The 24249-nt window shown below is 46.3% G+C and overlaps 1 protein-coding gene across 4 annotated transcripts in view; it reads right to left on the bottom strand.

Annotated features, from left to right (window-relative positions):
• The window catches only part of VWA2 (von Willebrand factor A domain containing 2), a 52020-nt gene extending 27975 nt beyond the window's left edge, over positions 1-24045 (bottom strand). For 2 of the 4 annotated variants that reach the window (XM_042239052.2, XM_042239053.2), the window contains exons 1-5: positions 23386-23770; positions 15903-15964; positions 12334-12408; positions 10731-10864; positions 3666-3775 (exon numbers count right to left, since the gene is read on the bottom strand). In XM_042239052.2, the coding sequence (XP_042094986.1) occupies positions 3666-3775; positions 10731-10864; positions 12334-12408; positions 15903-15964; positions 23386-23621 (617 nt within the window). In that variant the 5' untranslated portion in view covers positions 23622-23770. Of the gene's footprint in view, positions 1-3665; positions 3776-10730; positions 10865-12333; positions 12409-15902; positions 15965-21031; positions 21121-23385; positions 23771-23997 lie in introns of those variants that run through there. The other 2 variants (XM_042239054.2, XM_027960311.3) reach the window with 2 other exon arrangements.
• Positions 24046-24249: the final 204 nt, after the last annotated feature.

Below are 24249 nucleotides of genomic sequence, written 5' to 3'. Positions count from 1 at the left end.
AGTTGTTTCTTTGAAAAGAAAATTGATAAACCTTTAGCCAGACTCATCAAGAGAAAAAAAGGGGGGGAGTGGGCTCAAATCAATAAAATTAGAAATGAAAAAAGAGAAGTTACAACTGATGCCACAGAAACACAAAGGCTTGTAAGAGACATATACAAGCAGCTACATGCCAATAAAATGGGCAATCTAGAAGGAATGGACACATTCTTAGAGAGATCAATCTCCCAAGACTGAGTCATAAAAAACAAGAAAATATGAACAGACAAATAACAAGTAATGAAGTTGAAACTATGGTTTAAAAACTCCCAACAGACAAAAGTCCAGGACCAGACGACTTCACAGGTGAATGCTGTCAAACATTTAGAGAAGAGTTAACACCTATCTTTCTGAAACTCAGCCAAAAAAAATTTCAGAGGAAGGAACACTCCCAAACTCATTCTATGAGGCCACTATCCCACTGACACCAAAACCAGACAAAGATACCACAAAAAAAGAAAATCACAGGCCAATATCACTGATGAACATAGGCATCAAAATCCTCCACAAAATACCAGCAAACTGAATCCAGCAATACATTAAAAGGATCATATACCACGATCAAGTGGGATCTAGTGCAGGGATGGAAGGATTTTCAATATTCTCAAATCAATCAATGTGATGCACCACTTTAACAAATTGAAAAATAAAAACCATATTATCTCAATAGATGTAGAATTTAACATCCATTTATGATGAAAAATTTAACACCCATTTATGATGAAAACTCTCCAGAAAGTGGGCATAGAGGAGACTTACCTCAACATAATAAGGGCTGTATATGACAAACTTACAGCCAACATCATAGTCAATGGTAAAAAACTGAAAGCATTTCCTCTAAGGTCAGGGACAAGACAAGGATGTCCACTTTCACCACTTTTATTCAGCATAGTTTTGGAAGTTCTAGCCATGGCAATCAGAGAAGAAAAAGAAGAGGAATCCAAATTGGAAAAGAAGAATAAAACTGTCACTGTTTGTAGATGATACAATATTATACATTGAAAATTCTAAAGATGCTACCAGAAAACTACTAGATCTCATCAATGAATTTGTAAAGTTGCAGAATTAATACACAAAAACCTGTTGCGTTTCTATACACTAACAATGAAAGATGAGAAACAGAAATTAAAAAAACAACCCCATTTACCGTCACATCGAAATTAATAAAATACTTAGGAACAAACCTACCTAAGGAGGCAAAAGACTTGGATTCTGTAAACTATAAGACACTGATGAAAGAAAAAAAAAATTGACACAAACAGATGGAAAGATATAACATGTCCTTGGATGGGAAGAATCAATAGAATCAATATTAATCAAGAACCAATATAATCAAAATGACTATATTACTCAAGGCAATCTACATATTCAATGCAATTCAAATTCAATGCAATTCAAGTTACTTTTGGCATTTTTTACAGAACTAGAACAACAAAAAAAAATTTTGAATGGAGACACAAAAGACTCAAAATAGCCAAAACAATCTTGAGAAAAAAAAAATGACACTAGAGGAGTCAGGCTCCCTGACTTCAGACTGTACTACAAAGCTACAGTAATCAAAAGAGTATGGTACTGGCATAAAAACAGAAATATAGATCAATGGAACAGAATAGAAAGCCCAGAAATAAATCTGTGGTCAATTTATTTATGATAAAGGAGTTAAGACTATACAATGGAGAAGAGACAGTCTTTTCAATAAATGGTGCTGAGAAAACTGGACAGCTACATGTAAATTATATGTACATGAAGATACATGAAAATTTCATGAAAGCTTTCTAATATCATGAAAGCTACACGAAATGAGAACATTCTCTAACACTGTACACAAAAATAAACTCAAAATGGTCAAAAAGACCTAAATGTAACATTGAATACAATAAAACTCTTCAGAGGAAAACATAGGCAGAACTCTCTTTGGTATAAATTGCAGCAATATCTTTTTTGACCCACATAAAACAAATATAAACAAATGGTACCTAATTAAACACTAAAGCTTTTCCATAGCAAAGGAAACTATAAAGAAAATGAAAAGACAACTCATAGAATGGGAGCAAATATTTGCAAACTGCAACAAACAAGGCGTAAATTACCAAAATTTATAAAAAGCTCATGCAGCTCAAATTAAAAAAAAAAACAATCCAATATAAAAAACGGGCAGAAGATCTAAAGGGACATTTCTCTGAAGAAATTTGAAATATATAAAAAAAAGTATTTAAAATATATAATCAACAAAGACCTACTGTATAGCACAGGGAACTCTGCTCAATATTCTACAATAACCTAAATGAGAACAGAATCTGAAAAAGAATAGACACATTTATGATTGAATCACTTTGCTGTATACCTGAAACTAACATGACATTGCAAATCAACTACAGTCCAATATAAAATAAGTTTTTAAAATAAGAGTCACTGGAGGTCTCTGGGACCTGTAGGATCCCCGGAGGTCTTTCCGTTCCCAGTGTGGGTATTCTGGCTTATTGAGAGCCCTGGGGACTTACAGGCCTGAGAGTGATGAACCGACCTCAGAGCTCAGGCCTTTGCAAGTGGAGGTGACAGGTGTACCTGGATGGGACCATGGACTTGAACAAGATTCAGTAGACACTAGGGCGAGGGCAGCAAAGACCAAAAAAGATTCAGAGATCAAAGTAGCAAGTGGCCAATAAAGACATTCTTCTGTGAGGGCTTATGAAGAACACTCAATATGTGTATGCATATATATGTGTGTGTGAATAACACACGTTTATATCCATATAGCCATATATGCATAATGCACATAAATTATACATATTTTATATATACATAAAAATATACATAAAATATATACATATATGTATGTACATATACACACATCAGCTGACTAAAATCATGGTGTGGCTAAAATCATGACCCATCTCGTGTGTGTGTGTGCAAACTCACTTCAGTCATGTCCAACTCTTTGCAACCCTATGGACTGTAGTCCACCAGGCTCCTCTGTCCAGGGCATTCTCCAGGCAAGAATACTAGAGTGGGTTTCCATGCTTTCCTCTAGGGTATCTTCCCAACCCAGGGATCGAACCTGCATCTCTTGTGTCTCCTGCATTGATAGGCGGGTTCTTTACCATTGGCACCACCTGGGAAGTCCATGACCCACTACATATATATATTTATAGAATGTGTATGAGCACATAAAGAGCCAGTCATCATTCTTAAAGTGCTTTCAGTAACAGAAGAGTGCTAACTCTTTTTAGGTCACAAAAATGAGGCTCCAAGAAGTGTGGTGAGTCATCCTGTCTCAGCAGGGAGAGAACCGGGAGAAGGACCCAGGATTCTTCCCACCACCTCATGCTCTTAATCTGTCCTCACCCTCACCAGACCTTTCTCCCAGCTGACAACCACACACAACAGAAGCAAATACTTCCTTTTTTTTTCTTCTTAACTTGCATTTAAGTTCCCACCTTAGACATTATGTAATAAGAGGCAGCTTTGAGCAGGGAATTCTTACTACCCACTGTGCACCCCTTGGCTTCTGGAAGCTGGGCCACAGCCCTCTCTTTCTCTGTGAAGTCAAGAGTAGGCACAACCCTTCAAGGGCAATTCTGAGAGCAGCTAGCATTGCTCTAATTGCAGCAGTATCTGATTGTACTTACTTGAAAACCATCCTCTTGATTTTTGCCTTCACTTCCTGTTGGGTTGAAAAGGCATCCAAGGGGAATTCCAGACGAGGGGCGGAACTGAACTGGACGGCTCCCACCCTGACCTGCAGTGGGAGACAGAGGGCCCAGGGGCTGAGAGCGGGATCAAGTCACAAACATCCCTGACAGAAGGGACGAGAAAGGTTAACGACCCTGCCTCCTGCCCACTTGCAAATACCAGTGCTGGTGTTTCTGTGATCTCCCGGAAAGAAAGTTCCAAAGACAGGGAGGAGAATTTGGAAGGAGACAGTCAAATATGCCTGTGCTCGGCACTGACCACCACCAATTCGACCCTCATTTCGACAGCTCTCTGGGTGGAGTTTTGAGCACTTTAGGGTCTCTGCTCACACTTACTATCTCCAGGTGTAGGCACTCTTTTAAGCCTTCTCAACACATTTCATTTAATCCACAGAGGCGCTATTCATACCCATAATTACTGCCGGAGAAACTAGGGGATACAGACCTGGCCCAGGGCTAGAAAGAAAAGAACATGGCCATTGGACTTGGTGCCTATGAACTTCATCAAGCCTGTTATATATAGACTGTCTCCTCAGTAGCCAGCACAGGCTTCCAGCAAAACGCCCAACCAGAAGTTAATCACAGCCACCATCAACTGGTGGCCCATCATTAATCACAGCCACTGCACACCCATCCCTGGTTGAGGAGGGGGCACCCTTCCAGGCCTCCTCCTGCTAAACTAGGGGAAGGCCAGATCTCCAAGCCAGAGTAAGACTGGGGGCCAAGCAATTCCCTAATGTGAGACAAGCACTACTGGAGCTGAAGTTCCTCTGTAGCAGAGGAAGCAAGAGCCATCGGCGATTCCTGATTCTGCATCCTCGTTCAGAAGGCCACAGGAGAAAATCCAACGCCTTGCAAAACAGGAGAAGGGAAACTGTGAGTAAAGTCATTCTCTGGACTCTTAAGATTAGTGTGTCAAGCAGAGAAGGGTTTAAACATTAAAGTTTCCTCTTGAGGGCCTAACCCCTGCACCTAGTCGCTGGCTCTCTCAAGTCCTGGAGAAACTACATTTTCCGTTACTCATCTCACAATGCATTCTGGCCAAGACTGCAGACGGGCCAAGTGATTCATAATTAAACAACGATGCTGACTTTTTCTTGCTATGTGAATTCCTTCACTGCTGATCCCTTAGCAGGCCTGGTGCTTGGGAGCCGATCAAAGCACTTGGCCAGCTGCATCTGCTTGCAGGGAGCACAGCCCATCAACTTTCCTCCCACCAGAAGTTCTGAGGAGGAGCTGCTGGGAATCTTAAGCAGGAAGAAATACAAGTCTTGGGTTAGGGTTAGACAAGTCTTGGGTGGGCATGTGGGATGGACACAGGAAAGCCTAGTAGTAGAGAACCTCAGGAAGGAGTTTCTGAGAAGTGACCCTTTTTCTCTCGAATTTAGCACATGATAAACCATTAGGCATCTGGTCCCATCACTCCATGGGAAATAGATGGGGAAACAGCATCAGACTTTATTTTTGGGGGCTCCAAAATCATTGCAGATAGTGACTGCAGCCATGAAATTAAAAGACGCTTACTCCTTGGAAGAAAAGTTATGACCAACCTAGATAGCATATTCCAAAGCATAGACATTACTTTGCCGACTAAGGTCTGTCTAGTCAAGGCTATGGTTTTCCTGTGGTCATGTACGGATGTGAGAGTTGGACTGTGAAGAAAGCTCAGCACTGAAGAATTGATGCTTTTGAACTGTGGTGTTGGAGAAGACTCTTGAGAGTCCCTTGGACTGCAAGGAGATCCAATCAGTCCATTCTGAAGGAGATCAGCCCTGGGATTTCTTTGGAGGGAATGATGCTAAAGCTGAAACTCCAGTACTTTGGCCACCTCATGCAAAGAGTTGACTCATTGGAAAAGACTCTGATGCTGGGAGGGATTTGGGGCAGGAGGAGAAGGGGATGACAGAGGATGAGATGGCTGGATGGCATCACAGACTCAATGAACGTGAGTCTGAGTGAACTCCGGGAGATGGTGATGGACAGGGAGGCCTGGCGTGCTGCGATTCATGGGGTCACAAAGAGTTGGACACGACTGAGCGACCGAACTGAACTGAAACCATTAGGGCATCTCAAACCAACGGGATAAGATGGTGCCATCAGTAAGATATATTGGGACAACAGGACAGCCATCTGCAAAAGAATAGAGGAAAGCTTGCAAATGGATTCGTGAGTTAAGTGTGAAAAGTGTGACCATAAAAGTTCTAGAAGAAAACTTGGGAGAATTCCTCTGTAATTGCAAAGGAACAAAGACATCACTACGACTTGTAGTCCATAAGTTGTAAAGGAAAAAAAATGATGAATCTGACTCTATGAAGAAAACTTCTACAGGGCAAAAAAATGTCATAATGCAACCAAAAAATGAAGACAAATGAAAAGTTATTTGCTACTTATGTCAGAGACAAAAAGTTACTTTCACCAATACATAAAGAGTGTCTAGGAGCTGATATGAGAAAGATCCACAATCCAACAGAAAAATAGGCCAAGAATATGAACCGAGATCACAGAAGAGGAAATACAGACACAACTGAGCCACTAACACACACATACTGGTTAACTAAACCTTGGTAAATTCTTATGATGGAACATTAATCAGCTATAAAAATGCACGCTCGTGCATGCTCACTCACTGTAGTCTGCCAGGCTCCTCTGTCCATGGGATTTCCCAGGCAAGAATACTGGAGTGCCATTTCCTCCTCCAGGGGATCTTTCCTACCCAGGGATCAAACCCACATCTCCTACATCAGCAGGTAGATTCTTTACCACTGAGCCATCTGGGACACACGTAAAAATGATATATGCTTATATTAATACCTATATTACCTAACTACCTAGATAGGAAAGACTTTCAAGATAACGTGAGGAGAAAGAGGTGAGAAATGAAACTGTATAAGCATGCTACCCTTTGTATGAAAATGGCAAAAATTAGAATATATATTCATAGTGCTTCTATCTGCATGAAGTAATTCTGTAAGGATGCTCAAGACAGCAGGGGTGGGGGTAGGGAGGACTGGGCAAATAGAAAATACATGACTGGGAGGGATACTTTTCATTGAATGCCTTTGTTTTGAACCATGTGAATGAATTGGTTAAAAAAAAAAAAAAAGACTCCCTTGAGACCAACAGCTGGGTGTATTTACTTAAACAGGAAGGAACCAACTTCAAAACAAGATAGAAACAGCTTGAGTCAGTAGTCAAGGCATTTAATTTAATTGGCGGTTTGGAAGCAAAATAGCTACCTTTTATCTTCAGTTTACTGTATGCTCAGAAGCAAGCCCGTCCCGATTTCTCACCACACTGTAATCACTGCTGCAGTCATTATATTAGGGCCAGGAAGTGAACTTCTCAGTGCAAGTGTTGAGAGGAGACTTCAAACACATTAAATCCACCTCAAAACAGAGCCTCCATAAAAAGCTTTAATTGATAGCTACTTGAAAATTTCTTCCCAGAAAGTAAAATAAAGTGCAAGTCAAATTCCTTGTATTCAGTACATGGAGACAACAAGACATGCCATGCTGTGCTAAGTCGCTTCAGTTGTATCCGATTGTGGCTCCATGGACTCGAGCCCACCAGATTCCTCTGTCCATGGGATTCTCCAGGCAAGAATACTGGAGTAGGCTGCCATGCTCTCCCCCAGGGGATCTTCCTGACCCCAGGACCAAGCCTGTGTCTAAGTCTCCTGCATTGGCAGGCAAGTTCTTTACCACTAGTGCCACATGGGAAGCCCAATAACAAGACGATGACACCTAAAATGCAGCTCAAACATAACAAACCTGGAGCCACAGGTCAGACTGAAGCATCTGAAATCACCCTAATGCAAAAATCTTTCTTCAACTAGCAATTCCAGCAAGTCTGAGCAGCTTGGAGGTGGAGGCACTCATTTGCTTGCAAAAAAAGACACCAACTCCTTAGCTCAACAAGTCTTGCTATGAGAAAGTTTTCTCGTGTCAAACCCAAGTACAGCTCCCTCAACACCCAGACTTCGTCCTGTTAATAAAACAGAGCCACTCGGCACCCTCCTTCCAGTGACAGTGACAGTCAGGTTCCCTCATATGAAAATGCCCAGGCCTCTCACTATCCTGTCTCCTTGTTGTGGGCACTATCTAGTTTGCCAATATCTAACCTTAAAAAAAAAAAAAAAAAATTAGGTCTTCCCTGGTGGCTCAGTGGTAAAGAATCTGCCTGTAATACACGAAATGTGGGTTTGATCCCTGGGTAGGAAAGATCCCCTGGAGGGGGAAATAGCAACCCACTCCAGTATTCTTGTCTGGGAAATCCCATGGACAGAGGAGTCTGGCTGGCTACAGTAAATGGGGTCACAAAGAGCGATGCTACTTAGCAACTTCACTACCACCTTAAAAATGCCATATTCTAAATGCAGTTTGACAACATTAAATTCCCTGAATTCTGGGCAACTGTGGGTTGGGAGAGTTGCTCCCAAAACTGCCATACTGTTTTTTTAGGTCACAGTTTCCTTACTCTCTCTTTGAGGATGCTGAATTCCATCGGCACCCACCGTTTCTATGTAAAGACACACACACACACCCCACTATGTCACCAGCTGTCCTATGTGACTGTGAGAGCAGAATGTGAAGTGCTGGGCTGAGACTCAAGAGCCCCCCTGTTCTTCCATGCTGAGAGCTGTGTGACCCTAAGCAGTCACTTAGCCTCTCCGAGCCTGTATTTCATCTATGAAACATTCTCTAATAATCTGTGAAGTTCTTCTCTTCCAACTTGTCATCTACTGGGATCTCCAGACCACCCATTTCAGGACATACTACATCCATTTAAAGGTCAACGGTGTTTGATCTTTATGGCTCTTCCTCCATGAAAAAACTAGCAAAACTCCCCCAAGGAATCACTTCCTTTAAAAAGCAGGGTCCCTTGGGGAGGAGGGCAGAGATTCAGCAGCCTTTGGCCTTGAGCCTCTGAGAGTCCACAATGGATTGACTTTATAGCTGGAACGTCCGGCTATCGGTATCTAGACAGAATGATGTCAGCTATAACCATGCAAGATGGCCTGAAGTCCAAGATAATGTGCTCATTCCTCACAAATGACATGTCATTTCTGGAAAAAATCTGCTCTCATTAAAAGCCCCTTTTGCTCCTAAATCCTAGAGGTTTTTCTAGGATTAACCCAGGAATGTCATCTTGGAAAACCACTTCCTTCCTCCACCTGTATGTGACTAGTCTCTCATTCACAGCTTTCCAAACCAAAATGCCCTTCTTAAATTTTTACTTGATTTTTGAGTCAGTTCACATGGTTCAAAAGTATAAAGACATTTATACCGATGGGCCTCCCACTGGACTTGTGCCCCATTTGCCCAGTTCCCACTCCTTCCCTCAATGGGAAACTGCTGCTCTTTGCCTCTTATAAACGCCCCCAGAGTTTCTTCATGCACATATAAACAAATACAAATACAGGCTCTTTTCATCTCCGTTTTTCATAAAGAGCAACATATCATACATACCATCTGCACCTTACTTTTATACTCTATTTGTGTTGGTGTTTTTCCACATCAAAGACTTTTCTCATACACTTTTGACAGTTGCCCTGTGATTCATTATATGAAGACACCATAAAGGATTTACCCCTGTGAGCAGGCCTTTTGGGTTGCCTGAAATCTTTTACAATTACAAACAACACTGCAACGAATAACTTTGAGTGTGAATTATTTTGCACCTGTGGGAGTATCTATAGGATAAATTACTGAGTCAAAGGGTCCCAGCCTTTGTCATTTGGATGGACACTGTTAGATTCTTCCATAATGAGGCTGCACATTCCCACCAGCATGAGAACACCACTTTCCTACAGGCTTGTCAATGAAGCATGAAACCAAACTTCAGATTTTTGGTAATCCAGTTAAATAGAAAATAGTGTATCAGTCAGAGATTTGCTATTTCATTGAATGAGGTTGGGCATCTTTTCCTATGTCAGAGGGCCATCTGTGTTTCATTTTCTGGGAACTGTCTGTGTATATTGTCCATTTTTCTGTTGACTTGTTCCCAAATGCCATTTTTTAGCAACAAAAGCCACAGCTAGCACAGACTGCTGACATTTAAGACTTGCTATCTGGAACCAGGAAGAGCAAGAAATGAAGATATTGGCTGGATTCACCAGGCAGGAGCTGCTTCCTTCAAGCGAACACAGAAGGTAGGAGCTGATTTGTATTAAGACCCTGCTGCTGCTGCCGCTGCTGCTAAGTAGCTTCAATTGTGTCTGACTCTGTGCGACCCCACAGACGGCAGCGCACCAGGCTCCCGCGTCCCTGGGATTCTCCAGGCAAGAACACTGGACTGGGTTGCCATTTCCTTCTCCAATGCATGAAAGTGAAAAGTGAAAGTGAAGTCGCTCAGTCATGTCCGACTTTTCACAACCCCATGACTGCAGCCTACCAGGCTCCTCCTTCCATGGAATTCTCCAGGCAAGAGTACTGGACTGGGGTGCCATTGCCTACTCCTAGTCTTCAGAAATAGTTGTAGTAGTTTTTGTCTGCAGCATGCTTTCCCTTTCCCGCAGTTCTGCAACCACAACCTCTCTTTCTAGCAGGAAGTCCCAGTGTTCATCCCCACCCCAAGAAGGAGGATAAGCACCTGACTCAGGAATGGCCAGACAAGCTCTTCCCTCTGACTTCTGTGATTGGCAAAGGGATTGTCATGTGACCTACATCTGCCCAATCAGAGCCCTCCTGAAGACTTCTGCCAGCTCTACAGGGAAAGAAGTCCACTTTGTTTTTCTGGGGATAACTAGCTCAAAGGATTGTGTAGGGCAACTCTACGGAGTAGAGAACCTGCCTGGGGGGGAAACCAAATGAGGAAAGCAAAACAGAGAGGAGGAGAAAAAGAGCGATTGAGGCTTGGGATTCCATCATGCCTGGAACCAGGATTCATCCCCTTGGTCTTCCTGGTTCCAGAAGCCAATAAATGCCCTCTTCTACTTAAAATGGGCTTTCTGTCACTTGCAGCCAGACACCCTAATACAAAGACAATGAGACTTAAACTCACCTTCCTAGGGTTGATGTCCAGAGCATCACAGACCGTGATGGCAAAGTGCTTGGACCTTTCAAAGCTCCCTTTCCCGACACTATGAGAGCCATCCATCAGAAACAGTATGTCCACTGCAGCCGAGCACCACATCACTAGGGGAGAGTGGAGCAACATGAGTGACAGCCAGCTTCCCTGTGGTCTGGTCCCGAGAAGATCTTCCTTCCAGAGCAGAGTGGAGGTGGAAACAATCTTGCAGTGGGTCAAGCTCCTCTTAGTACAGTGGGGGCAATAACCCTGGAGACAATTCTGGGCCACAGGCAATGCTCTCCTGCAGCGGGGAGCATGGACCTACCACGGGCACAACACTGATGAAAGTCTGTGTGATGATGAGAGAGTCTAATTCAACAACACTAAGCCATCTGAGAGGAGGGGCTACTGGAGGCATGGAGGGATACCCAAGAGCCTTGGATCCTGCCTTCAGGGTTCACAATCTAGCCTGGGACACAGTCAGGCACCCTGGTATATAAGGATGCATTACCCAAGAGCCTAAGTAATCACAAACATTGACCAAATCTTTCCTATAGGCTGGGTACTCTGCTTTAAACACTTTAAATGCACTAATTTATTCAATTCTCATAACCACCTTGAGATAGATTATAATTTTTTAATTTTTTCACAGTTATCTTGAGATGTCATTCATATATAAGTCAATGTTTGAAGTATACACTCGGTGGCTTTTTGTGTTGCTCAGGTGCTCAATTGTGTCTGACTCTTTGTGACCCCATGGACTTCATCACGCCAGGCTTCCCTGTCCTTTACTATCTCCCAGAGTTTGCTCAAACTCAAGTCCATTGAGTCGATGATGCCATCCAACAATCTCATCAATGGTTTCTGGTATATTCAAAGAGATATTCTACCATCACAGTCAATCTTAGAACATCTTTCATCTCCTCAAAAGGAAACTCTGTACCTTTTAGCTATCAGCTTCCTAGCCTCCCCCCACCACCGCCACCCCTAAATATATTTACAATTTGTATTCCCATTGGCAAGATAAAGAGAGCAGGGTACAGGGCAATTCAGGGAACTTTCCTGAGGTCAAAGCACCAGGAAGTGGTGGAGCCACGGAGTCCAACCCAGGGTGTCAGAGTCCACACCCTGTCACCTCATCATGAAGATGAGAGAGTGGAAGTCAGAGAACCACCAGTGAGAAGGTGCCACCCTGTAGCAACAAGCTAGGGGGATTTCACCAGAGAGGGAGGGAAGGTGACCGGACAGTCCCTGCAAGCAGGAGGGCAGGGCTTGAGCATGTGGAGGAAATGCCAAGCAGAGATAAAGAGGAAGAAACATAGCAGCCGATGAGGCTGGTTGGGTAGGCGGTGGTCATACAACAGAAGAACCTTGAAGCCAGGGCCAAGAAATCCAGCAATAGGGATCTTCCTGGGTTTTTCACCCAGGAGAGGAACTTCGTCAGGCCTCTGTTCGGGGAAAACGACCCTAGCCACAGCATGAAAGAAGACAGGGCTGGGAAAAGAACTGTCTGAAGCCAAAAGATTTTCCTTGGGTCTATCACATAGAGGCCAAAGTGGGAGAGTTTGGAGGGTCAAGAAAAACATGGGCTTACTTTTGCTGGCGACTGAAATCTTCCCAATAATCTCCTTGCTCACATGGACTTCCTGGAGAGGGAGGGATGGAGGCACTAGAAGAGGAAACAGAAGCGCACGTTACACGGCAGAGAGGGGAGGGGGCCGAGACGCCACGTTATGTGACCACAATGAACAGGCAACCATAGAGAAAACAGGAGTGTGGAAGAGCCTAATGATACTGTATCTTAAAAATTACCAGATGGATAACAGTAATAACATCCCCCCCAATTACTCCAACTTTATCAGGTACCTTTGCATTTAAGTTCGGGTATTTTGAAGACTAAAATTAAAAATATCTACCCAGGGGCTATAGAGAGCCTTGATTCTGATGAGTTTTGCCCCTGGTTAGGCATAAGACCTGGGTGCCCCTCTGGGATGCAGCATCTTGCCATAAAAATTAACCTTGAACATGAACAGACAATTCACAGAAGGAAGAGAATTCCTAGCAAAGCACAAGGGAAAATTTTCAAATAGGTGACAAAATGCTTTAACTCAAACCACAGGGTACCCTTTTAAATGTGAAATTTAGATGATCAAGGTGTAAATGTAAATGTAACTGGAAAGATTACATCAGGAAAACCTTTTCCAATAGTGGCACAGTAAATTGGTATAGTCTTTTTGGAAAACAATTTAGCCAAATGAATTAGGAGTCATAAAAGGGGTTAGGCTACATAACATCACACCTGGGAATTGATCCAAAGGAAAAACAATTTTAGGGAAGGGAAGATGTGCCACCAAGACATCTCCTTCAGTGTTATTTGTTTCAGAGGAATGATGGCGATGACAAATACCCATAGAGAGAGGACTCAGAGTAACACGGATACAATCATTCAATGCAATTAACATGAACAAGGGCTAAAAAGTTTTGGGTAGGAAGTTTGTGGATACACCTTTTTCTTCTATGTGATACCCAGTAAAATTATAGTGATGGCATATGAGCAGTCAATAACAATTTACAAAATGAACTCAGGGTAGGTAGCATGCCAGGTGCTGAACAGCAAGCCAACCAAGATGAAAGTCCTGAAGACAATGAGGTGCCGCTTGGAGGGATTATTTGAAAAGCCAAACATGGGTGGTCACTGTCAGACAAAGCAGACATGTGGGTGCTTGTAAAGTCCATGTCCTGTAGATAAGCACAGAAAGCACCAGGCGAGGGTTTGCAGAAGCTAGGAACAGGCAAGGCCAGGCAAGGGGCAGATGAAGGAATATGAGGTGGGAGGAGGCTGCTGGGGAAAGAGGTAAGGAGATGGAATCAGGCTGGGAAGGAGGTGGGGGTGTGGTAGGAATCACATAACACAGGGAAGTTGGGCTCAGGGGGATTTGCCACTGCCAGGATGGTGACAAGGAAGAGGACACCAAAAGATGAGCTCAGGTTCTGGAGGGAGGGGTGCCTCTAATTGGCAGTACCTGCTGGAGTTCATTCATGGGGCAGAAACACCTTCACCTGTCTCCACAGAGCCCAGCCCAGCTTTCTGCACACAATTTGGCCAAATGAATTAAAAATTCTTGCCTCCTTTGACCCTGAAGCCAAAGCTGGAAAGCACCAAGCTTTCCTGAATGAGCCCATGAGTCACTGACAAAAAGTCCAGGAGTTGAGGAATCCTTAAAGTGTCAGTAGCTCAATCATGTCCAACTCTTTATGACCCCATAGACTAGCCCATCAGGCTCCTCTGTCCATGGAATTCTCCAGGCAAGAATACTGGACTGAGTTGCCATTCCGTTCTCCAAGGAATCTTCCCAACCCAGGGATTGAACCAGGGTCTCCCGTGTTACAGGCAGATTCTTTACTGTCTGGGACACCAGGGAGGTCCCTGAGGAATCCCTAAGGTCTTTTTAAATGTTTTACTGGCACATTCTCCAGCTGGAGACTGACCAGCCATCACCCCTGGATGGGAGATGGGAGGAGGAGCTCCATGACCAGGGACCACACATTACAGACGTGACTCAGCTTATGTAACTGTATCATGGGCTCAGCTGTCCTGGCAGGTGCCAGTGAGACCTCCTTCCAGGGAGCAGGTACCCAGTGACATCCCACGGTGCCCCTGTGAAACTACCTCAGGCCTCTGCAGATGTTCCCCCGGGGACTGAGAGTCAATGAGCATGTGACTGCGGCTTCCTCTCCCAACCAAGTCAGTCTTCACCTCTGAGGACCGCCTGCCTGGACAGGGTGGGGAGACTCGGGTTTGGGTTTTCATCCCAGTCCTGCCCCTGAAAGCTGTGCAGCCCCAGGCAAGTCACTCAGCCTCTCTGAGCCTTCCCTGTCTCATCGGTACAACCAAGGGGTGTCAGATCCAGTGCTCTGTAAACTGGACAGGCTACAGAGGGTGAGCTTCCGCAGTGAGTTAAAACAGAAGCTTTACTGTGCCTGGGCCCCCAGGGACCACATGTCCCCAAACACGTCTCATTTCATCCCAGTCCCTCGGTCATGAAGCCACTGTGTGACATTGATCACACACATGGCTTCAAGAGAGGGGATAGGCGGACTGGGCAACCACGTCCTTCCAGCCTCTATCTTCGAGGGTCCAGAAAACAAGCAGACAGTGACAGCAACCAATGAATAGCGAGGATACCCCCACTCACAGAAACACAGACCCAGGAGGAACTGCAAGAGAGCCTCTGAGGCTGCAAGAGGACCCTGGGCTAGCCTCAGGCAGCCAGCCACCCAGCCCGCTCATTCTTACTCATCAGCCAACCCACAAAACACACCTATTCCTTTCTACCATCTCGTGTTTCAAAGGGTCTAGAATGTGGGAGGGCCAACGTGGGAAGTAAATAGAAAACTGATTTGCTCCACTATCCATTCACTAGTCTACTTCTTGAGCACAGATTAGGTGCCAAGTCCAGTGCGAGGTGCCAAGACTACACAGCCTGTGTCCAGGGGAGAAGACACTCATTTTTTAAAATTCACACAGAAATAAACTCATATCTGTATTAAGTGCAACACAACAGAGAGACTCAACGGGACACGAGATTTTAGTAGGGGGATCTGACCTGACCTGGGAATCCAGGAGAAACAGCTGGGTGCTGGAGGATGAGTAGGAGTTTACCAGGGTAGAGGTGCTGGGTGAGTCAGTGATACAGGCAGACGGGCCACCATAATTGAGAACCCCAGGGTGGGAGGGAGCAAGGGTGCTGGGCCGGCCTGGAAGGAGTGTGGGCTGCAGCAAAGAGGAGGGAGGGAGGGGGATCCAGCGGGGACACCGCATGGCATAAGGTCAGATCAGGCAGGCCCTCTTCAGAGCAATGGAATATCACTTAAAAGTTTCAGGTAGGCAGTGGGAATGGAGAGGGGTCCAGGTATGACCAGATTTGCATTTTGAAATGTGTGAAGAACAGGATGGAGGGGGACCGGGTGAATCCAGGGAGACAAGTCAGGAGGCTACTGCAGTGGTCCAAGCACCAGACAATGGGGCTTAGACTAGGCAGGTGGCCAGGAGTGGAGAAACATGGATGCACTCAAGAGACCTTTAGAAGTCAAAATCCACCGGATGTGAGGTGCATCAAACCCCTCAACACCTCACCCACCTCTCACACCAAGAACACTCACCTCCAGCAAACAGGACAATGCAGATGGCTTCCAGCAACAGGAGAGAGGGCATGTTGATATGACTAGAGGGTCAGGACAAGGAAAATTAAAAAAAAAAAAAAACGATCAGCAATCAGTTCTGTGAGTTCCCCCAAGTCATACCCCCAACAAGACGACAAGGGCTCAGCCTTTCCCGGGTCACAGATATGACCCTAGAGCTGCTGCTTGCATGATAACTACAGTAGTCTGGAGAAGACTCAGATCCCCAAAAGCTATGGAAGACTTCACTCCAGTGACTTTGATTTTAAAGGACAGCCTTAACACCTTCCCCTCCCCTGGTAGCTCGGTCAGTAAAGAATCTGCCTGCAGTGCAGAAGACCCAGGCTCAATCCCTGGGTCAGGAATATCCCCTGGAGAAAGGAATGGCGACCCACTCCAGTATTCTTGCCTGGAGAATTCCATGGACAGAGAAAACTCACTTCAACCTGACGCCCTCAAAAGTTCCTTTAACATTCTCAATGAGGGCCATGCTCCTGCACCTAAGAACATGGATAGGGACTTCCCTGGTGGTCCAGTGGTTAAGAATCTGCCTGCCAATGCAGGGGACAAGGATTCCATCCCTGGTCCGTGAAGATTCCACACACCTTGGGGTAACTAAGCCACAAGTACTGAACCCCATGCACCCTCGAGCCTGTCTCCAAAACAAGAGGAGCCACAGAAGTGAAGAATAGCGCCTGCTCACTGCAACCAGAGAAAGCCCACACAAAGCAACAAAGATCCATCAAAGCCAAATATGTATATACACATACACAAACATGGAAAGCAAGGCGGAGGGCCTAAGATTCCATTCATGCATCTTGGCCCTTGGGACCACCCCTCCCCCCCCTCCATTAGGGACACCACTTCTCCGAAACACCTGGCAGCGGTCTCCTGGTCATCTTCGGTGCCTCAGCCATGTGCCTCTAACTTAATCCGCGCTAAAATGAATTGTGTTACTTTTCTGACGCACCCCAATCACCTCTGTCTGGGCACTGAAGACATACCTGGCCGAGGCAGGAACAAAACACAGCTGGATTCTGAATTCAGAGGATCTGCCAACCAGTGCTGACCCCCTCCTCCCTGGGCCTGCATTCCTACCCTCAGGGGGCACGCTCTGGTATCAAACTGAGGAGGAGACACAGTGAATAAGGGTACATACCCCAGATGTAAATGGGAAGGCGTCCCTGAGGCTCAGAAGGGGAGGAGTCCTGAGTCTCTGGGTCCCCGTCCAACAGGCTTTCTTCTAACCATGCTACTCCTAGAGCCGAGGTCAGCTCAAGGTCCATGGGCCATCCCCCTGAACTCCATGCACACTGAGCTGGCACACCGTGACTCGGGAGCTACCTCTGCCCCACGATGACAGAGGGTGTGCACCCTGGATCCAGGGGTCCCACTTCTCATCTGATGCCGTGCGACCCTGAGAGTAACCACAGTTCCTCACCTGGAAATGAGGAGGGTGGACGAGAGGCTGCTAAGATGTCTTCTGGTTGAAAAAAAGAAAATCCCCTTTTGATCTCCTCTCCACCATGGAACTATGACGGTCAGACCTTTCCCCGCCGTTTATTCAGCTCTCTGGATTTCAAAACTCCTGAAGCAAACTAAATGGAATTGCCTAACCAGCTGAGAGTCTCTGTGCTTCAAGTAACTGAGAGGCTTCCCAGCCTCACCTCATCTAAGTAAGGACCGGAGATGAGGTACTACGGGAGGGAGGAGGGCAGGAGCTCCCCAGGCATGGTCAGAGGGAGAGAGGGGGCTGGTGGGGGCCATGCCTCCTGTTCTCATTCCTCTTACTCCACACAACAGCCGTGGGACAAGTCCAGACCTGCCACCTGGAAGCCAGGCAGGGGCGAGGCCTGGGGACAAAGGCCAGCTTGGAGGAGAAGGAAAGGGCATCCCTGTGCCATCCAGTCCTGAGGCTCAAGATTTTCTGGGATCACAGTTTCTGACCTTGGGCACACGCAGGACTCTGAGGCTCAGGCCTGTTAATTTTTTTTTACAAAACTAGGATTCTAGCGGCTTCCCGTGAGGACAAGGCAAAAGGGAGCACAGAAGTTTCCTGCTGCAGAGCACGGTGTTTGTGAACACGGGGCCCCTCCCTGTACTAGGGGACAAACCTAGGCAGATCCATCTGGCTCCACCATGTGCCTCTGCTTGCCCAGGTGAATGTTTTTCCAGAGCCTCTTAAGGTTCTACTCAATAAAACAAAATTTAGGTTGGCAATCTGGAAATCAAGTGCCTCCTTGTGAGCGCCAGGCTCAGGTGGTGCTGACCCTGAGACCTCAGCAGCACCTCCCCAACCAACCCCCGTGCCCCCACCCCCACCTCAATCCCCATTGTCACACAGCCCACACTGAACCTGCCTGCCGCATGGCAAATGGTTCAGGGACTAGGGGCTGTGTCTCAGTCTCTGCATGTGCCTGGCATGTGGTAGATGAGACACGTGCTTGCTGGAAGTCAGCATCATAACGCTTCAGGCAGGTGGGCTGGAGGGATACTTCCTGATGAATCTGTGCTCATTGCACTCACAGTATCCTTTTTTATACCCAGATAAATGAACCTAACGTTGTTTCAATGATGCTACAGAATTAATAGTTCTCTACAGTATCTATTCCCACCCAATCATCTCAAATATTCAGCTCAATCCCCCTTCCTCACACAGCAAAACTTTTTTTCAATACTAATTCAACATTCTAAATACAACCCTACATCTAAGACTTGAAAGGATGAATTCCACAGTATTAAAAAAAAAAAAAAAAAAAGCTGCTCCCATCTAGTGAGCATTATTTACTCACTAAAGCACCCAGTACCGGGCTCTGAGGGACATCCCTGGTGACTCAGACGGTAAAGAATCTGCCTGCAATACAGGAAACCCAGGTTCGATTCCTGGTTCAGGAAGATCCCCTGGAGAAGGGAATGGCTACCCATGCCAGTATTCTTGCCTAGAGAATTCCATGGACAGAGGAACTTAGTGGGCTACAGTCCATGGGGTCACAAAGAGTTGAACATGAAAGACATTAACACACACCAGGCTCTCTGCTTACGTATGTTCTCTCTCCTAATGCTCACAGCAAGCCCCCATTTGACAGATGGGAAAGCTGAGACAGGGAGAAGCCAAGTATTCTGCCCCAGGTGAGACAGCGAATAGTGGATCCTACGCCTTCTGGCCTCCCTGTCTTCTGTTCCATCTGTCACCTTCCTGATTGTGGGGGATCAGAACAGAGGAACAGAGCCTAATTAAAAATCTGCCACCCTGTATCTCACCTGTTGGCAGTCTTCCATCAGCTGCCAGCAACTCCCACACCCGATCACATAACTTGAGAAGATTTTGAGAACTTTCTGCAGTCTTATACTAAGCAGATGGGAGTGGTCTGCAACCCTCAGTCAGAAACAAAACTTCCATTTCCAGGTATACTTTGTCAAGCCTCTTCCATTACAAAATACCTGGCTCATCACATTTGCTCCTTTCTATTCCATTACTCATGCTAATCCCACACATCGTCATTCCTGGCTTCTGGGGTTCTCACACAAGGACCTGGATCACTCCCCAATTCCCTGGTCTTTTCATCTGATTGTTATTTTCACATTCTGATTCCTTGCAGCATCAGCAGCACGTGGAACAGCAGATGTGTGAGGTTTGCTGCAGGGCATCACAAAACATCACACTCTGTGCTGCCTGGAGATTGCATTTCCCAAGAGACAGGAAGAAAGCAAAGGCCAAACAAGGCTACTTTTGAAAAAGAAGGGCCAGACGGAGGAGCAATAGCTAAAGACGGTTTTGCAGGACAATGGCCACTTTCTCCTCTATGATCGGAAATGAAACAAGGGCAGGGTGAAAAAGGAGAGCGCTTCCACCTCCTTACAAAATGCAATTCCAACCCCAAATATTAGATTAGCCCTTGGCAGCCTCCTCTCCATCAGTAGAATGGAAATCTGAACTGTTTACAAAAATAGTCCACACCAGAAGAGAAAGACTTTCAAATTGGAGGTAAGTCAGCCAGGAAGCCTGTGGTCTTTTGCTGTAACAGACATCTTCCTTGTTCACTTGGCAAAATACTTGGCTCAGACCCAGGCAGTCAGGGGAAGTGGTTGACACGTTTCTAGTCCGATAAGGCATGAAGGGCATTTCACAAGTTGTTCTGGGGCACGCTATGCTTTCCCTACCAAAATCACAAATTTTCAGAACCCAACAGTCTGGCAACCAGAAATCAGCCACAAGGGACAAACTGTGCCCTTTGGGTCCCTGGATGGCTGGGGAGAAGAGGCAGATAAACGACAGGCTTCCTAAACTCTGTACCTGACAAGAGATTTTGATGCTTGTTTGGATAGTATTTGAAAATCCTTTATTGAAACTGTCAGTATGTGTATTAGTCACTCAGTTATGTCTAACTCTTTGAGACCCCACAGACTGTAGCCCCAAGCTCCTCTGTCCATGGAATTCTCCAGACAAGAATACTGGAGTGGGCAGCCATTCCTTTCTTCAGGGAATCGTCCTGACCTAGGGATCGAATGGGTCTCTTGAATTGCAGGCAGATTCTTTACCATCTGAGCCACCAAATCCACTGTCATAGGGTTCTGGAAAGTGCATCCACAGGACTGGAACTCCAAAGATGGAATTCCAAACTAGCTCTGCTTCTAACCAGATGGGCAACTCTGCAGATACCAACCTCCCGCTTCATTCATCTGTTTCATAACTGACAGTGTTTTAAAGATCCAGTGAAACAGTATGAAAGTTCCCCATAATGGTAAAAGACTTTTTGAACATATGGTATTAAAAGATTATCATTGCATTTCACATATTAACATCATATAACTACATTCATATACCCTGTAGGGTAGACACGATCAATTCTACTTTCACACTTGTGAAAATGGTCTTGGAAAAGTTGGGGCCCAAGGTCAAAGAGCTGGTAAATCACAAGTCTGGTGTCAGGCCCAGTTTTTCAAATGCAGGCAGCCCAGATGTGACAAGAAGCAAGCAGCACACAGTTGGTGTGCAAAGGGCACCAAGCGGACGTCAGGAGACCTGAGCACCAACCTCCCAAGTACGTGCTTTCGCTTTAGTCACTCAATTTTCTTCTTTCAAAAATGGGGATATTATACACCCTATTTACCTGGGAAGGTTATTGCCAGGATCCCAGGAGCCAACAGTGCCAAAGTCCTCTGGGCAAGGGCAGAGGTGCCCAAGTGGAGATCAGGAAATCTAGTTAAGAGAAGGGACCCAGGATCAGGAAGGGAAGTGAGGAATTGGAGGATCACAATCAGGAAAACCCAGCAAGTGGTTTTGCAGTGGAAAAGTAAGCTGCTGGAGCTGCTTAGATGAACAAGTGAACTAAAAGAAGGGCCTTTGAGTGTGTTCAGCTATTTTGGGTTGATGGCTTGGGATACTGAAGCAGGAATGTCTCGCATGGCGTAGACCCACTCTTATGCAAGGTCCCCAAGGGACCCCAAATAGCTTTGTCGATGATGTGAGGGGTTTATCGCATTTAAAAAAAAGTCCTTGTGGGATAAAATTAAAAATTAGCAATTTTGTTACAGTCCTCTCAATTAAAACTATTTTTTTTCCTTACTGCTCAACGTGTGGGAATCACTGTTCTAACACACTCACAGTGTTGACTCTTCCACTGATACAATGACGTGAAATTTAACTTATTCAATAACAACTATTAAGCATCTGCCCTGCACTCAGCACTCTCCCAGGTGTTGGGGATGTGGTGAAAAAAACTCCGTAAGATGCGCACCTGGTGGGCACATTCTTAACAAAGGGCTTTTACATTTGCACCAGTGGTTTATCCTCAATGTCATCACTTGCCAATTAGAGACTGTGCTCATTACAGACCCAGGAGCCAGGGTTCCTGGCAGACTCTCCCGTCCTCCCTCGGGCAGTCTTCCACCCTTTCTAAGTCTCAGTCTCCTCATCTGTAAAAACACGGGCATCTGACTATAATTCATTTCAAGAGCCTGAGCCTAGTGAGGGGGAAGGGAAACAGCTACTCTAAGCTCTGGGTGGTGGACCAAAAAGCCAGATTTAAAGAAAAATGTCATTGATGGTTTTCAAAGAGACAAGTATGATGAAGGAAGGATGGAATCCCCGTGGACCTCTGGGATTTGCTTGGGGATCCAGACTGGGAAATTCTTAATACATCAAGAGATGGCTCTGAGCTGAATTTCTACAAAGAAGAGTAAGGGCCGTATCCTACGCAAAGAACAATCCAGTAAAGCTTTGTAGCCCATCAATCTAAGGAAAAGAATGGCTACAAGCTACTGAAAGCCAGCAGCATTTACAAATTAACTCTCACGGCCTTTGGCAGCTGCAGCGCTGAGTCTTCGGTTTCCTTCTCTTTTCTGACTCCTCTCAATAACTGCACATTTCTTAATACAGTGTCACTGAGAAAGCAAAATAGACCTTGAATTTTTAGACTTCAATTTATAAAACACTTAAGAGGTTCTAGAGGGGTTGTTTTTATTTTATTTTTTTATTAGTTTTTTTATTTTTAAATTTTAAAATCTGTAATTCTTACATGCGTTCCCAAACATGAACCCCCCTCCCACCTCCCTCCCCATAACATCTCTCTGGGTCATCCCCATGCACCAGCCCCAAGCATGCTGCATCCTGCGTCAGACATAGACTGGCGATTCAATTCTTACATGATAGTATACTTGTTAGAATGTCATTCTCCCAAATCATCCCACCCTCTCCCTCTCCCTCCGAGTCCAAAAGTCCGTTATACACATGTGTCTCTAAGGATCACCTAAATTGAAAATTGTACACATTCATTTAGTTCCAAGATCCTAAACACAACTCATAGTGTACCCATGGAAAGGCCCTTCTTAGCAGGACAGCCACTGATTTCACATTGAAAGGGAAGCAAGGTGCCCTCCTTTCCTCTATTCTGCCTGAGTGTCCACCAGATTTTTAAATCCATGCCCCCTGGCAAGCTTTTAAGGTGCAATTCTAAGACCCTCCCCTTTCCCCTCCCAGAAAGTGGCCACAGAGCTGGGTTCTGACCTGGAGAAGAGGACAGGAAGCCGGCTGGACCAGCTGGCCAGAGTGGGGTTGCGAGGGAAGGGGGTGTCCAAGCAGGTGAACCACCACTGAGGATAAATCCCTTAAGACTTCCCAAAGGCCAAGGACTAGTCTTTCGGGCCGCGGGCCCCTCAGGCTCTGCATGCAGAGACCTCGCTGCGGTCACTGGGCTGCCTGAGAAAAGCACGCAGGAGTGACTGTAACACCTGCATCTGTTCTGTAAAATGGGGGCGGGGAAGGAGGAGTCGGCTTGTCCCCGAAGCCTGTATTCAAAAGATGAGCCTTGTCCCCAAAGCCTGTATTCAAAAGATGAGCCTTGTCCCCAAAGCCTTTATTCAAAAGATGAGCCGGGTTAGGGGTTCCAGGACTCTGCTAGGACGGCCAGGTGTAATACAAGGTTCCCTCCTCCACGCACAGTCACCGAGCGCCCGTCCCCTTTACCTGCGGTCCGAGCCGCTCTGCTTGGGCCCGGAGGGGCTGCTGCAGGGCCCGCAGCGCGCTGGCTCCCAAGACCCCCGCCGGCTCGCCCCGGGACCGAAAGAGGAGTACCCCGAGGAGGGCCGCCAGGTGCTTTCTGCCCGGGACGCCGACTTCCCGGAGAGGCGTGCGGGCCCCGCCGCGGTGCTCGGGTGGAGCGCAGACAATGCCGAACCAAACCCGCCGCGCCGACGCCGCATCCAACCGGGACGCCCCGTCTCTGCACGCGGGGCAGGGGCTCCCGGGGGCGGGACGTCTCCTCCGGTGCGAGCGCCGGGAAGGAAGGGGGTTCCAGCAACGCGGAGACCACGCCGGCTGGACTCACGGCGAGGAGCGCGCGGCGGGACCCGGCTCGGGCCAGGGGGCGCTGCAAGCCCGGGGAGGGGAGCCCGGGCGGGAGCCACGTGGGACACCTGTGCTCTGCACCGAGGGGAGGCGGGGAGCGCGGCGCCGGCCGACCCCGCTAGGGCCGCTCTCCCGAGGGCACTGCATCGCTTTGCTCGGAAGCCAGCCCGCAGCCGCCCCTCGCGTTCTTAAGCAACGCGTTGGCCAAGGTCGGGAGACAAAGGTACTTACTTCTGCTCTGGTCTCCCAGCCCCCGAGCGGTGCTGCAGAGAGCACTGTGCCATCCGCCTTGGACTCCGCAGGATTTATTGCTTTGACACTTGCGAAAATGTTGGCTTTGGCATCGTTACTATTTGTCATGGCAGTTGCCCTTTGTTTACCTGTGTGTTCTGTTACTGCCGTTGGGAGGTAATAATTGGGCCTTTTGGCCAGCATCCTCGTTGAAATCTGGAAGGTGCCTTGATTTTTTAAAAATCAAATACC

This window comes from Ovis aries, chromosome 22 (genome assembly GCF_016772045.2).
Source record: "Ovis aries strain OAR_USU_Benz2616 breed Rambouillet chromosome 22, ARS-UI_Ramb_v3.0, whole genome shotgun sequence".
In the NCBI taxonomy this organism is placed as follows: Eukaryota; Metazoa; Chordata; class Mammalia; order Artiodactyla; family Bovidae; genus Ovis; species Ovis aries.
This window is presented reverse-complemented; position numbering and strand designations above follow the sequence as displayed.